The 15,705-nt window shown below is 47.7% G+C and overlaps 1 protein-coding gene across 1 annotated transcript; it reads right to left on the bottom strand.

The window, feature by feature from the left end:
• Window positions 1-4,403: 4,403 nt before the first annotated feature.
• Window positions 4,404-9,584, bottom strand: LOC125516666 (glycosyltransferase family 92 protein RCOM_0530710-like). Its single transcript, XM_048682020.1, has 2 exons — window positions 9,514-9,584; window positions 4,404-8,242 (listed from the first exon to the last, which is right to left on the bottom strand). Exons 1-2 carry the CDS (start codon window positions 9,582-9,584, stop codon window positions 7,285-7,287), a joined length of 1,029 nt encoding a protein of 342 aa, XP_048537977.1. The 3' UTR covers window positions 4,404-7,284.
• Window positions 9,585-15,705: the final 6,121 nt, after the last annotated feature.

Here is a 15,705-nt window from a genome sequence, read left to right as displayed (position 1 = left end):
AACTTGATCTTAATTAAAATGAATCAACAGCGTGTGTAACCGTGATGGTCCCTTCTCGGCGTAGTCCGGGAAGTGAATACGGTGTTGGAGTTATGCTTGACGTAGGTTGCTATAGGATCACTTCTTGATCATAGTTTATCGATCGTGCTTTGCCTTCTCTTCTCGCTCTCTTTTGCGTATGTTAGCCACCATATAAGCTAGTCGCTTGCTGCAGCTCCACCTCATACCTTTACCTTACCCATAAGCTTAAATAGTCTTGATCGCGAGGGTGCGAGATTGCTGAGTCCCTGTGGCTCACAGATACTTCCAAACCCAGCTTGCAGGTGCCGATGAGACAGTGCAGTTGACGCAACCAAGCTCAGGAGGAGCTCGATGAAGATCTTGTCCTTTGTGTTGTTTCGTTCTAGTTGATCAGTAGTGGAGCCCAGTTGGGGTCGATCGTGGACCTTTGTCGCATTTGGGGTTCTTCTTTTATTTTGGTTCCATAGTCGGACCTTGTTTGTATCTGGATGATGTAATGCTTTATTCATGTAATTGTGTGAAGTGGCGATTGTAAGCCAACTATGTATCTCTTTCCCTTATGTGTTACATGGGTTGTGTGAAGATTACCTCACTTGCGACATATGCCTTCAATGCGATTATGTCTCTAAGTCGTGCCTCGACACGTGGGAGCTATAGTCGCATCGAGGGTGTTACATATGACAACCGGCAGGAGCCATAGGAGTTGTCTTAATTTATTTATGACCTGTGTGTCAACATAAACGTCATGTAATTACTTTACTTTATTGCTAAAGCGTTAGCCATAGTAGTAGAAGTAATAGATGACAAGACAACTTCAAGAAGACACGATGATGGAGATCATGGTGTCATGCCGGTGACAACGATGATCATGGAGCCCCGAAGATGGAGATCAAAAGGAGCAAAATTATATTGGCCATATCATGTCACTATTTGATTGCATGTGATGTTTATCATGTTTTACATCTTATTTGCTTAGAACAATGGTAGCTTAAATAAGATGATCCCTCGCAATAATTTCAAGAAAGTGTTCCCCCTAACTGTGCACCGTTGCGAAGGTTCATCGTTTCGAAGCACCATGTGATGATCGGGTGTGATAGATTCTAACGTTCGAATACAACAGGTGTAAGCCAGATTTACACACGCAATACACTTAGGTTGACTTGATGAGCCTAGCATGTACAGACATGGCCTCGGAACACGGAAGACCGAAAGGTCGAACATGAGTCGTATAGAAGATACGATCAACATGAGATGTTCACCGTTGATGACTAGTCCGTCTCACGTGATGATCGGACACAGCCTAGTCGATTCGAATCATGTTTCACTTAGATGACTAGAGGGATGTCTATCTGAGTGGGAGTTCATTAAATAATTTGATTAGATGAACTCAATTATCATGAACATAGTCTAAATTGTATTTGCAAATATGTTGTAGATAAATAGCTCACGTTGTAGCTCCCTGTTTCAATACGTTCCTAGAGAAAGATTAAGTTGAAAGATATTGTAAGCAATGATGCGGACTAGGTCCGTAGCCTGAGGAGTGTCCTCACTGCTACACAGAAGGCTTACGTCTTTGATACACCGCTCGATGTGCAAACCCCTACAACGTCGTCTGTGGATGTTGTGAACACCTGACAGACACATCCTGATGACTACTTGATAGTTTAGTGCACCATACTTTACGACTTAGAATCGGGATTCCAATGACGTTTTGAACGCCATAGAACATATGAGATGTTCCAAGAGCTGAAATTGGGATTTCAGGCTCATGCCCGTGTTGAGAGGTGTGAGACCTCTGACAAGTTCTTTTGCCAACAAGATGGAGGAGAATAGCTCAGCTAGTGAGCATGTGCTCAGAATGTCTGGGTGCTACAATCACTTAAATCAAGTGGGAGTTAAACTTCCAGATAAGATAGTGATTGATGGAGTTCTCTAGACACTATCACTAAGCTACTAGATCTTCATGATGAACTATGACATGCAAGGGATGGAGTTGATCCCGGAGCTGTTCGCGGTGCTTAAGACCGCAAAAGGTAGAAATCAAGAAGGAGCATCAAGTGTTGATGGTTTAACAAGACCACTGGTTTCAAGAAGGGCAAGGGCTAGAAGGGAAACTTCATGGATGGCAAACCAGTTGCCGGTCCAGTGAAGGAACCCAAGGTTGAACCCAAACCCGAGACTAAGTGCTTCTATTGTAAGGGGAACGGTCACTGGTAGCGGAATTACCCCAAATGCATGGTAGATAAGAAGGCTGGCAATTTCAACAAAGTATATACGTGTTATTAATGTGTACCCCAAATGCATGGTAGATTTCCGCCCTACAAGTTTGCGAGCACCCGTGGCATCAATTCAATCCAAAAGTGGTGGTTGTTTATCCAACAAGAATAGAACAAATTTTGTGCCGCGCTTGAGAGCGTTGAAGCCTGTCCCGTGAGTGGCCTAGGTGTGGGTGACTTGGTATGAACTTCTTCTCTTCGTTCCTATGTCATGTTCATGTTTGTTTCATTTTGTGTCCTTCGCTATTACATTTGTGGCCTTCACTTTGATTGTGTAGGCATTCCAAGCTTCGGAAGCCTTCACGGCCCGGCATAACAACAAGCCATTCACCCTCACCCATTGTTAGGACGCTCATCAAAGATTGCCCCAAGTTCAAAGATCAATATGCCGCTCTAAAGAAGCATGGAGGGTCGGCGGCCGTGGCTGGGCATGAAGATGGAGTGAAGAGGCCTAGGGGCAAGACCAACTCGAAGGTGGACGAGAAGCATGATGCGTCATCTTTCGCCTTGCAAGAAACTTTGCAAGGCATGATGACCTAAAAGGAAGCATGGGACGAGAGAAAGCGCCAAGAAAAGGAGGAGCAAATGAAGGCCTACATCGAGTTCCAAACGAAGAAGCTCAACATGGAGGAGGCCATCAAGAGGAGAAAGCTCGAGATCGAGGAGGCCGAAGAAGTTCAAGATCGAGGCCACCAATGCAAACACCAAAGCGAAAGAGGTAGCGCTAGCTTTCATGACCGTGGACTTGAGCGAGATGTCTAGAAAAGAAGAAGTTGGTTCGAGAAGAAGCAAAAGGAGATGCTCGAGCAAGATGATTGAGCCGGCTTGTGTGCCGGCATGAACTATGGAGGCCGCAAGACATGAACTATGGCCTCTTTTGTGTGCTGGCAAGTGTGTCGGCCCCTGACTTAGTTGGCCGGCGTGAAACTATGAAGGGTGTTCATTTTGTAGGCTGACATGTATGCCGGTCACTGGCGCTCTGCTCGGCCTGAACTATGGCCGCGGTGCCTAATTTTAGTTTTCATTTCCTTTGCAAAAATTGAAGCGGCCGGACAAAATGTGTTCGCCGGTTGGATGCACTGCCAGCACAAATGTCGAAACGGCCGAACTCGATACATTCGATAGGACTTGACTCCTGCCAGAACTCGAGACTGAGGTTGTTAGTTGGTTCAAGAGTTACCAGAGACTGCAATTCAGCTGCACACAGTGGTGGTTATCCAGCAGCAATCTGGTGCAATGTAGTGATGATGCTCCGAATGGTCTGAATATCTCAACAATCAATGTCACGCCACTAGCACCATTTGAGGAAGCTGGGGAGTATCTTGAGCTAACTGTGGACTATAGCGTGTAACATCTGTACTGTGGAAATAATGTTTCAGGCAACTCAACATATCTATTACTCCTGCATATGCACATACTATCCCACTTCTGCAAAACTCACTCCTATAAACCGAAATGGATGTAAAACATTACAATTTTGCATGGTAGCTTGGCTAAAAGAGGAAGGCTTATTGCACATATAATTCCAAAGATAAAATTTAAACTATACCCTTGAGATGTCAGTACAGATCTGCTAGGAAATTTTGTCCCCCTTACAAACTTTCTTATATATATACAACCATTACTATCATCGCAGATTATATAAAACAAGATGTTCAGCCATTTTCCAAAGATGTTTCCAACTAATTTAAACAAGTCAAAACTGGAACATAACCATATAAGCCAGACTTAACTGTGTCATTAGATAAGTTTCATGTGAAGTCATAAAAAACCACGATTCGTTTTTCTAAAGGAAAGTGCAGATCAACATCTCACCAAAATCATGACTTCACGAGAAATGAACTAGTTTAGAACAGAAGCCAAACAAAAAAGGATCAGCCAATAGATATTTAAGAAATGGACCTCAGTTAACAAATAAGATTTGAAACCATTTGGGTGAAGCTTTCATGAATTATTAGCCCAGCCCACCCAAACCCAAAAGTAAAATAGAAGAGGCTTCATGTAGTGCTCCAGCTAAGCATTACAATTCCAACTGATATAAGCCCAACTATTAAGTCGAAATCATTCAAGGAAAAGAAGTCATCCATGTGAAATTTCAGAAGCGTCTCACCTCCCTTGGGAGGCCGCGTAGTACTTTATTGATTGATCGGGGCTTATCCCGTGTAGCGCATACATTGTTCTGCTACAGCCGTGGTTGGCTAGAAGAGAATAAAGTGGTTAGAAAAGCAACAGTGAAAAGCAAATAAGCTAGAGAGGTAGACGAGCGAATGCAAGCCGTCCGATCTTCTTCCCCATCATGGATCCCCAGCCATTCATTATCTGAACCGGTACAGTTAACTTTAGACTAGAACACCTTGAAAGTTCAGCCTGAGAATGCCCCCTTGCGAGCATGAACTTGTCCTCAAGAAGCTGAAAGTTGACAACGCCATGCTTTGACTGTCTTGAAAAAGGCTGGGAATGTATGCTTTATGAAATATGCGTCTTCCCAAGTTGCGACATCCAGTGGAAAATTCTCCCACTGTACAAGCCATTGGACAACCGGCAGATTGTTGCGAGGAATCTTTCGGGTCTGAATTATGATAACAGGTTCAGTTTTTGTACGCCCTTCAGGATCAACTAGAGGTAAATCAGCACAGGGAACTGCATTGGGTCCAATGTGTTTCTTCAGCTGGCTGATATGGAACACTGGGTGGATGCCCTCATTTGCAGCTGCAGGTGATATGCCACATTGCCCATGCGATACAGTATTCAAAATGGTCCATAAAACTTGCTTTGCAGCTTGATATGAGAGCGAAGGCCGAAAGCACTCAGACGATATGGCTGAAGCTTCAAGTAAACCATGTCACTTACTACAAGTGTCCTTTCCACTCGCTTGCAATCTGCATATTTCTTCATGCGCTGCTGAGCAATTAAGAGATTGTGCTTTCAGTGCTGACAGCAGTTGTTGTGTGCCAGATAAGGAACCCTGTGCCTCACTGTCGGTAGTGCCTACCATTGAGAACTCACTGATTTGTGGCTGTGGATATCCATATAAGGCCTCGAAAGGAGTCTTTTGCAGAGACATATAAAAGGAACTGTTTTACCAATATTCAGCCATGGGTAAATGCTGAACCCATTTCTTCATATCAGTAGAAACCACACAGCAAAGGTAATTTTCAATACACTGGTTCACACGTTCACCTTGCAAGTTCAGTCTGACAATGTCGCATTCTCCATTGGAGATGCATTTTGATGTATGAATTCCATTTCAAGAAAGACTTTTTCCACAGATATTTCCAGCTAATTAAAACAAGTCAAAACCAAGATTTGTTTTAAAGAAAAGCCAACGAAGTGTATACCAGCATCTCAATGAACTAGTTTCAGAACAGAAGCCAAACAACCATAAGGCTCAACCGGTAGATATTTAAGAAATGGACCGCAACAAACAAGATTTGAAATCATTTGGGTGAAGCTTTCATGGATTAGTAATCCAGCCCACCCAGGCCCAAATATAAAATAAAATTAAGAGGCTTCATGTCGTGCTCCAGCTAAGCATTACAAATTCAACTGATCTAACCCCAACTGTTAAGCCAAAATCATTCAAGCAAAAGAAGTCATCCAATTTTAGCAAAAGAACCAATATTAAAGCACCGTGTCACATGCTGAGTATCAAGGCAAAATTAACATAATTCTATTCTTAACAGTTCAACATGGAAAAAGAAGGACAGCAAGAACTTGAATAGCGAAAACAAACTGCTAACTTGGATAGGAGAAATGCTCTCAGGTTATTATACTCCCTCCGCTAGTTCTCGAAAAGTTCTTGGTTGAGGCATAGGTTCAATTAACATTTTGGAAACTTTGACTGACTATATTTCATAATATTTTTGGATTGGATATGTGAAAACCATGTGTAGGTAATCTTGAAGTATCTTAAAAAAACTATTGGTTTGAAGAGTTCCACAGTAATGTATAATAAAAATAAAGGTTATCTCTCATAAAGTATTTTTAAAAAGTATAATTTCGGAGTTTTATAGTTAAAAAAAAAGCAGTAAAGGTTGCACTTTGGGGACTTCTTCAGAACTAGACTAGAGGGAGTATGTTCATCATTGAGCAGTAGATGCGTACTGTGGTGCTTCCCCATCAATCTAAAGCCTATTTAAAAGGTGTACACCATCCAATTTAAGAGATAATTTTTAATTCTGGAAAATTTGGTGGTTTTGATTTACGTTCTGTTAGTGTCTTACTACTATAAATAAACAGAAATTACTATGTAAAAGAGGGGGAGGGGCGATAGATCTTACCAGTGTGTTACCTGGCCTGATTGGAGCTAATGAGGGTTCCCAAATCCGACACCAAACCATCTTGCAGTTAACAGCTGAAGGATATTGTCTTTAACCTCGCAGTATTTTTGGGCCCAGCCATCTGGTTCGGTGTCATCAACTCCTAAGCCGGGAGCCCGGTCCTTTGAGTCGAGGTTGATCGGATCTTTCCAATCAGCAACATAAGCAGACACGCGCCTCTTGAACTTGATTTTGAACTCCGACCAAGCTTGGTATTTGTAGTGGTTAATACGTGCGAACGCGGTCCAGATGCTTTTGAAATCAGGCTTGAGCTTAAAATGATGGACCACATTCATGAGGGATGGTTCCACAGCGTTGAGACGGACCAAGGATTTGTGCCGCTGCGGGTTCTTCAACCGGCACGTGTAGCCCTGGCAGACCCCCTCTGGTGGATGTGCTGTTTGGCCCGAGGGGGCAAAATCATAACACGGAAGGTATATTTGGCCAACGCTATCATCAACAGAAATGACGGGCTCTAGCAAAGATTTTGATGGCTTCTCTAATCCTATCCAGTTTGTTGAGAAGATGAACTCATCGACGTCCATGACAGCCATCCATTGGCAAGAACCTGCGGATATGAGCTGCGCCACTAGGCCTGCCAAGCTGTCCTCGCTGCCATTATCGTAGATAAAGAACTTGTCCACCCCAATCGCACTATGGTACAGTGCCTACTTCCTGAGAAACTTGGAGATGTTGCGTCCCATTGTGCAGGCGCAAATTGAACTCTTTTGAAGAGTCACTGAAGAAGATTCAGCTTGCTGTCGGCGAAAGGTTGCAAGGGAGGGCATGGGATCCTCGCCGGTGACCCCTAGTGTGACAAGAACCTTGGTGCTTCCTCCTGACTTGATAGGCGTCGGTGGCGAGGGGCAGCGAGTAACTTGTTGTACTGAGGCGATTGCTGGTGAAGATGCCAGCATGGTATCGGCGTCGTCGCTGTAGCGATACAGGCACTGAAGACCTTGGCGGCGGCTGACTCCCTTTGCAAAGACGAGCACATCGCCTCCGTCCAGAAGAGCCGAGTCGAACACTATCGGGTCGCTGCTCCAGTTAAGCAATGCGCGGCCCGGGGAAGGAGAAGGGGAATCTGGAGCAGCTGCGGCGGCCGAGGAGGTGGAGGAGTGGAGTAAGAGCGGCGCTTGGAGCTGCTGGAAGCTCTGCGCTGGCTCGGGAAGGCGGCAGATGTATGCGTGAAGCCCGGACGCCGGCAGCCTCCCGAGCGGTCTCGCCGGGGAGGACGCCCCACCCTTGAAGGCGCAGATGGCGTCGCCGGTAGGCTCAGCGTCGTCCAGGATCAGGACCTCCTGGTCGGGAAGGAGGACCGCATCCACATCCGCGTCCTGCGGCGGCTGCGCGTGGCCGGCGCGGAGGCGGAGGGGCAGAAGGCGCCGCGCGAGGCTGTCATCGCTGAGGCGGAAGGATCGCGGCGACGGCGACGGCGATGGCGAAAAGTCGGCAGCGAACGGGAAGGGCGGGGGCGGGCGCCGAGGCCGAGGGGCAGCGAGAAGACCGGGCGGCCCGAGTAGGCGTTGTGGCCTCCGGCTAACAGCAGGAGAGCTCCGACGACGACGCGGCGCAGCCGGCTGCAGCGGCGGTGTCGCGGCATATTGGATTTGGCGGGACCAGGAGCTCGATTAGGCGGGAGCGGGAGGTCGATTTCGCGGGAGCGGAGGGCAAAGCAGGGGAGGGGGGCTTGGCAGCAATAATCCTACATTTACGGGGCATAGACCACGGGAGAGAGGCTACAGGCTACCGTGTCTGCTCCTTATTCTCGATTATACTTGGCCATACTTCGGGCCGGGCCGGGCTTCGCGCCGGGCCTAGCCAAGCCTGACGCAAAAAACCCAGGCCCAGGCCCGGCTTGGCCTGGCCATCGGGCCTGTTTTTTGGGCCCGAGCCCGGCCCGAACATGTAAAAGCCTGTCGGGCTCCGGACCGGTCCGGCCCAATCTTTAGAAAAACGCAAAAACGACGGGCCTAGGCCCGGCTCGGCCCGGCCATCGGGCTTAAAATCTAGGCCCGAGCCCGGCCCGGGAGCAACGTCGGGCCGGGCCGGGTCGGGCTTTTTCGGGCCGGACTGAGCTTCCTATGGCCATGTATATTCTCGATCCCCTTGAATTTCGTTGAGGGCCCCACCACTAGCAAACCATAGATTTACACTTTAGCCCGTAACCCCTTCCGTGTCAAAACCGTCCGTAAGTGTAGCATTTCCCCGCTTGGCAGGCTTCGATTCCAGGGTTGCGAGAAGACGGTCTCGATCGATCTGGGTTTAGGGTTTTTGACCCGACCCGACCTGACCCGAACACAGATTGGGTTGTCTGAGCCAGGCTGGCGGGCCGCTAGGTCGGTTGGAGTCCTGCGTCGGTCGGATTAGATTGCACGTCATTACGATCAGGCGGTCTGTTTTTTACAGTGCCAGAAGTGTTGTCTTCTCTTTTTTTTACAATAAAACGTGTTGCCTTCTCTGTTCCCTAGGAGTACATTATAACTCCAAATCCACACAGAGCCTCCGGAAAGAGCAGTTAGGGTTAGCAAGGTGATTGGATACCTTTGCATTCAGCTGGCGCCGTAGCTAATTTCCTCTCCCTCCGCTGGCCGCTACAGCGACGGGAGGGGGGAACCTCAGATCTGTGCATCGGGTGTGTACTCGGTAGGGTTAGGGTTGAGGGAGATGGTGTTGAGGTTGTTGCGTCTAAATAAGTTTCCTCGAGCTTCGGTCGGGGCCTCTTGCCTTCATCTAGGAGCCAGCTGGGTGGGGATCCCTGAATCTTGTTGGGGTCGGGCTATGGTGTCTGGAGGTCAACCGGCACTGGCCGGGCTGGTCCTCAGGTGGGTGGTGGTTTTGCAGAGATGGAGATTCCTCTTCCTCCTTGTTGATATGATTTCTGTTGTTGTTCATACTCTTTCTCCGTGCTGCTGTGTTGCTGGACGGATATCATGCTTTGCTTGCGTGGTTGGCCCGGCCGCGACATCGAAACTGGATCCTAGTTCTCTTCGAGCAACTCCAATGGGGCGATCCATTTTGTCCATTTGGGTCATCCGGACATAAAATTTGGCCCAACGGGGTGACCCAAACGGACGTCCGTGTCCGCCTGTTGTCCGTCCCCGACCCAAACTTGACCCAAATCTGGGAACAAATGGGTACGAAGCAGACAGAAGCGGACGCTCTCGTCGCTCGCTACCGCCCGCTCGTGTCCGCCCTGGTCCTACCTACCAGCGACCGCACACATCTCTGTCTCTCTCGTACAACTCTCTCTCGATCCCCTCTGCTGTCGCTGCTACGTCGGCCGATTCCGGCTAGAACGAAGAGGCCCAGCGCTGCTCGGGGGCGGAGGAGGGTGGGGCGCGAAGGTCAGCGCCGTCGAGGTCAGGTCTGCCGCCTCCAACAACCACGTCCCTCTGCTGTACTGCATCGAGCGGCCCGCCTGGCCGCCTCCGCCCGCCACGGCCGCTTGCCCAGCTCCACCCGCCGCGCGCCCCGCCGCTCACCCCGCAGCTCGCCGTGGCCGCTCACCCCGCCCGCGTGCGTCGCCACTCGCCGCTCGCCTGCTAGCCCAACTCGCCGTCGAAGATTGCGCCCTCATGCCCGCTCTTGAAGAGCCGCCTCGAGTCCTCCACCGTGCGTGTCCGTTTTTGCATCTTGTGCGTTGGTTTCATCGCGTGTACGCCTCATGTCCGCTAGGTGGACGGACGACCCAAACGGGAAAAATCCGGACAAAATCTGTGTCCTTTTGGGTCTCTCTGTTTGAGTTGCTCTTCCATCTCAAAGGGGCACATATAGCGATACTCAAAAGCCACAAATGGCAAAGGTTGGTGCACACGTGTTGGATGCACAATTGTGTCCTTGTATTTTCAAGGCCGAAGCGAAGAAAGGGAGGAGGCAGTGTGGCCGCGATTATGCCGTGGTTGAATATGTTGACATGTTTGGGTATGCATGGCTATAGATTTGTGTTGCAGGGGTCTTCTCAAGATGATAGCACATGGCTTCGGATGTCTTCGTTTTTTCCGGTTGTTTTAGGGTGTTGTAACACCCCCGATGTCATGCTACAGTCTCATGCCTAATGATGCTATGTCATCATAATTATTTTACTAATCCTCATTTTGTTTCAAACCAAACTCAAATTCAAATTCGAATGTCAAGTCAGAGTTATAATTTTATAAAGCAGTAAATTAAAAATGTCCCTTAGGTTGAAATTATTCACTACATAATCGTCATACATTAACAAACTTTTTTTGAAATGTTTAAAATGCACATGGATATTAAACAGTGGACCAGAGGCACCCATTTAGCCCTTTTAAATGCAATTATAATTTAAATGATTTCAATGTGGCCCCAAACTTTTTGTGCCACCCCAAAAATTTGTGCTTGATTTATGTGCCAAGTTTTAGTTATAGCAAAAATCGTTTGCTGCATAATCTAAATGCAAAAGAGTGGTGGAAATATTACAGGAAATAAAAGGGAAAATATGGGAGACTGAAAGAACATGCGGTGCCCCCATGTTTGGTTTTGGTAATTGATGACAATCTCTATGGACTAATGGTTGCCTTGAGTTATATTTGAAGGTTTTGTCCATAGGCTTTTCTTGGAGTACATGTGTTGGTTTCAAGGAGAGTTTGTGTCGACCAAGGTGCTATTCAAGGAATTACCTAAAGATTGGTCTTGTGAGAGGTCAATAAAGACTAAGTTAAAGAGTGAATCAAGTTGATCAACCCACAAAGCGTAGAAGATGTACCAAGAGGGATCAAGTGATCCCATGGTATGGTAAGCATTGTCAATTACGCTTTGAGTACTAACCCATGGTCTTCGTGAGGATTCTTTGTGGGGTTAGGTTGCGGTGTGCAAGTTCAAGTGGAGCATCACGAAGAGATCAAATGCTTGAAGCTTGCCGTCCTTTGTGGTGACAATGAACTTGTGAAGATGTGCGGAAGAGTGGCTCACCCATAGTGGAGTATGGGGGAGCAATCAACTAGTCTTCATCAAGTCAACCCAATCAAGAAAGGTGGTCCAACTTGAGCGAGTCAAGATCGTCTTCATCTAGCTCAAGTGAACCATGTGCAAGGTAAAGGTTTGCCCTTGATAGGTTTTCTATTTTACCGGTCTCATGATGGTAGTTGGGAGACTGGGTTATAGGATCGATTGCCGTACTATCAAGGGGGGCTCTCGATGAGTAGCTTGATCGTATCGTTCGCTGAGAGCTCAAACCATTGCATCCTTGCATCATCTTTCTTGGTTCTTGTTTGGTTCTCTTTGAGAGTCTTAGAGCTTTTTGTCATCTTGATGACAAGCTTGAGTTCATCGGAAACGGAGTTCGCTTGCATACTCTATGATGTTTTCGTTGTTGGAGGTTTTGTCGGTTCTTCTCAGTTGAAGGTTTCACTCCTCTATTTGTTGGCATACCTCCCCTGCCTCTTCTTACTATAACCAGTCGCTGTTTTGATGCTACTCGTCGTCTTGTTTCCAACAAGTTTGAGTTTGCTCAATTCGGAGCTCATATGCAGAAGTTATGGCAGTTCTGTTCTCTTGAGTGTGGTTTTGTCAGGGTCCGCGTTGGAAAGGTTTGGGTGGATTCATAACGTACACGTCTCCTTATTTTCCCCTCCTTCTTCCTTGGAGCTTCCTCCGTTTTCTTGCCTCCCTTGTGTGGCTGCCGTTGTTGGTTGCGGTAGTACTGCTCCTAGGAAAGCGGTAGTACCGTAGGCATCAGCGGTAGTACCGTGCAGTGGCACGGTAGTACCACAGGTGCCCACGGTAGTACCGCTCCCCTGGAGCCGCACTACCACTGCCCACCAGGCTAGTGCCGCCCCTTTGCGGTAGTAGGAGCGGATGTAATTTTTTACATCCGCACCTACCGCGGTAGTAGCACTTTCGCCGTGCGGTAGTACCGCGCTATGCGGTCAGGCAGTAGTACCGCCCCTCGGCAGTACTACTGTGTCGGGTTTTTACTACTTCCGTTTCTTTGCGGAAGTAAGCACGGAAGTTTCCCTTTTCCCCTGGCTGGGACTTTTGCCTCGCGGTAGTACCGCATGGGGGGCGCGGTAGTACCGCGCGTGCGGAAGTTCCGCCCCCAGCTCTTGTGCGTCTGTTTATCGGTTCTGTGCTGGGGTTGCGGCAGTACCGTGGGTCGGTACGGTAGTACCGCACAGCCGTGAAGTAGTACCGCTTGGATGCAAGCAGTAGTACCACGCGGCCTTGCGGTAGTACCGCTGGCCGCGGGCTGGTTGGTGGGTAACGGTTGGATTTTTCCCCACCTATAAAATGGGGTCTTCTTCCCCATTGAACATTATCCTTTGAGCTCGTGTTCTTCCCCCATTGTTGACCTTCTTCGAGCTTGCTAACTCTCAATCCCTCCATGGATTCTTGCTAGTTTTTGAGGGAAAAGAGAGAGGAGATCTAGATCCATATTTCCACCAATCACTTTCTCCTCTATGTGAGGGGAACCCCTTGGATCTAGATCTTGGAGTTCTTGGTGTTCTCTTTCTTGTTCTTCCTCTCATTTTCCTCCCTAGCATTAGTTGCTTCGGTGGGATTTGAGAGAGAAGGACTTGGGCACTCCATGTGCCTTTGCCATTGCATTTGGTGCATCGTTTTGAGTTCTCCACGTGATACGTGGAAGTTACAAGTTGAGAAGCTTATTACTCTTGGGTGCTTGGTACCCTTGAGCTTGTTCCTCTTGGGTGCTTGGGTGCCCTAGACGGTTGTTGGTGTTCGGAGCTCAATCATTGTGGTGCAAAGCTCCGGGCAAGCGTCGGGGTCTCCAATTAGGTTGTGGAGATCGCCCCGAGCAATTTGACGGGCACCGGTGACCGCCCCCAAGGGTTGCCAAAGTGTACGGGTTCGGTGACCGCCCCCAAGGGTTGCCATTTGTACGGGTTCGGTGACCGCCCTCAAGGGTCCCTTAGTGGAATCACGGCATCTTGCATTGTGCGAGAGCGTGAGGAGATTACGGTGGCCCTAGTGGCTTCTTGGGGAGCATTGTGCCTCCACACCGCTCCAAACGGAGATTAGCATCCGCAAGGGTGTGAACTTCGGGATACATCGTCGTCTCCGCGTGCCTCGGTTATCTCTTACCCGAGCTCGTTACTTATGCACTTTACTTTGTGATAGCCATATTGTTCTGTGTCATATATCTTGCTATCTCATAGTTGCTTCTTGCTTAGCATAAGTTGTTGGTGCACATAGGTGAGCCTAGTTGTTTTAGGTTTTATGCTTGGCAAATTAACCGCTAGGTTTATTCCGCATTTGTTCAAGCCTAAACCGTAATTATTTTAAAGCGCCTATTCACCCCCCCTCTAGGCGACATCCACGATCTTTCAAAGACCTATTGTGCACTTAGGCCTGCTAAGCTATAGTGCGGTCGAGCCCACTTGGAGTCTCCCCTCTCCTCTGTTCACAGAACAGGCGCAACTTCACATACTTGAAGGTCAGCTTCATAAGTTCAAGATGAAGGATGGTGAAGGCGTTTACTCTAGGCTTGCACTCATCATAAAATGAGATTGTCGATTGGGGTTGTGAAGAGATGACGAACAAGTTTGTCATGAAGAAGATCTTATAAGAGCATTGGCTGGCAAGTATGACACCATATGCACTCTTATCCAAATGGTGCCAAATTACAAAGATCTCATGCCTACTAGAGTGATTAGAAGGATTGTAGGTCATAAGATAAATCTTAAGCATAAACATGAACTCCATTGCCAATCATCTAGTAGTGGTGCTTACAAGGCCACTACCGACACTCCCAACTCTTTGAGTGAAAAAGTAAAGGTCACTAGTGAGGAACTTACCATCATGGTCAGCAACTTCAACAAGTTCTACTCCAAGAACAAGTTCATGCGCAAAGATCAAAGCCACTAAAGGTCAAGAAACGATGATTCAAGATCTAGCAATTATGAGAGGTATTGCTACAATTGTGAAAACCCTAACATTTAGCCTCCGATTGTTCAGAACCTTCCAAAAGAAGAAACCAGTCTCCTTGAAAATAAAGAATAAATAAGGATGACAAAAAGGAATGAAGGCATGAGAGACATAATGATACACAAAAGAAATACAAGTACACCAAGAGATGCTCCAATAAAAGATCACACACAAACATTGGTGAGTGGGTATCCAGCTCAAAATCCGAGACAACTTTTTACCGAAAAAGGCTTTCGCCCCACTTTATATATAAGCAAACCACCAGAGCACAAAATCCGACACAAGTTCACCACACACACTCACACACAGAAGTAGCACAAGACAACACAAATGGGTTCTGCTGAGGGCACAACTCAACAAGCCCTAAGAAACACACACACCCAAACCCAACAATGAGTGACACGGCCTCAGCAGGCTAATCTGGCTCCAAGGTGAAGGAGGAAGCGGGGGCACCAAGCGGAGAGCCATCGAGCGAAGGTCGGCGATGATGGTTGTCGATGTCAAAACCGGGGGATCTCGGGTAGGGGGTCCCGAACTGTGCGTCTAAGGCGGATGGTAACAGGAGGCAGGGGACACGATGTTTTACCCAGGTTCGGGCCCTCTTGATGGAGGTAAAACCCTACGTCCTGCTTGATTTATTCTTGATGATATGGGTATTACAAGAGTTGATCTACCACGAGATCGGAGAGGCTAAACCCTAGAAGCTAGCCTATGGTATGATTGTATGTTATTGTCCTACAGACTAAAACCCTCCGGTTTATATAGACACCGAAGAGGGTTAGGGTTACACAAGGTCGGTTACAAAAGGAGGAGATATCCATATCCGTACTGCCTAGCTTGCCTTCCATGCCAAGTAGAGTCCCATCCAGACACGGGACGAAGTCTTCAATCTTGTATCTTCATAGTCCAACAGTCCGGCCAAAGGATATAGTCCGGCTGTCCGGAGACCCCCTAATCCAGGACTCCCTCAATAGCCCCTGAACCAGGCTTCAATGACGATGAGTCCGGCGCGCAGTGTTGTCTTCGGCATTGCAAGGCAGGTTCCTCCTCCGAACACATCACAGAAGAGTTTGAATACCAGCATAGTGTCCGACCCTGCAAAATAAATTCCACATACCACCGTAGAGAGAATAATATTTCCACAAATCTTAATCTGCTGACACGCTTTGGCAACATGACAT

The sequence above is a fragment of the Triticum urartu genome, chromosome 6, assembly GCF_003073215.2.
Source record: "Triticum urartu cultivar G1812 chromosome 6, Tu2.1, whole genome shotgun sequence".
Taxonomy (NCBI): Eukaryota; Viridiplantae; Streptophyta; class Magnoliopsida; order Poales; family Poaceae; genus Triticum; species Triticum urartu.
This window is presented reverse-complemented; position numbering and strand designations above follow the sequence as displayed.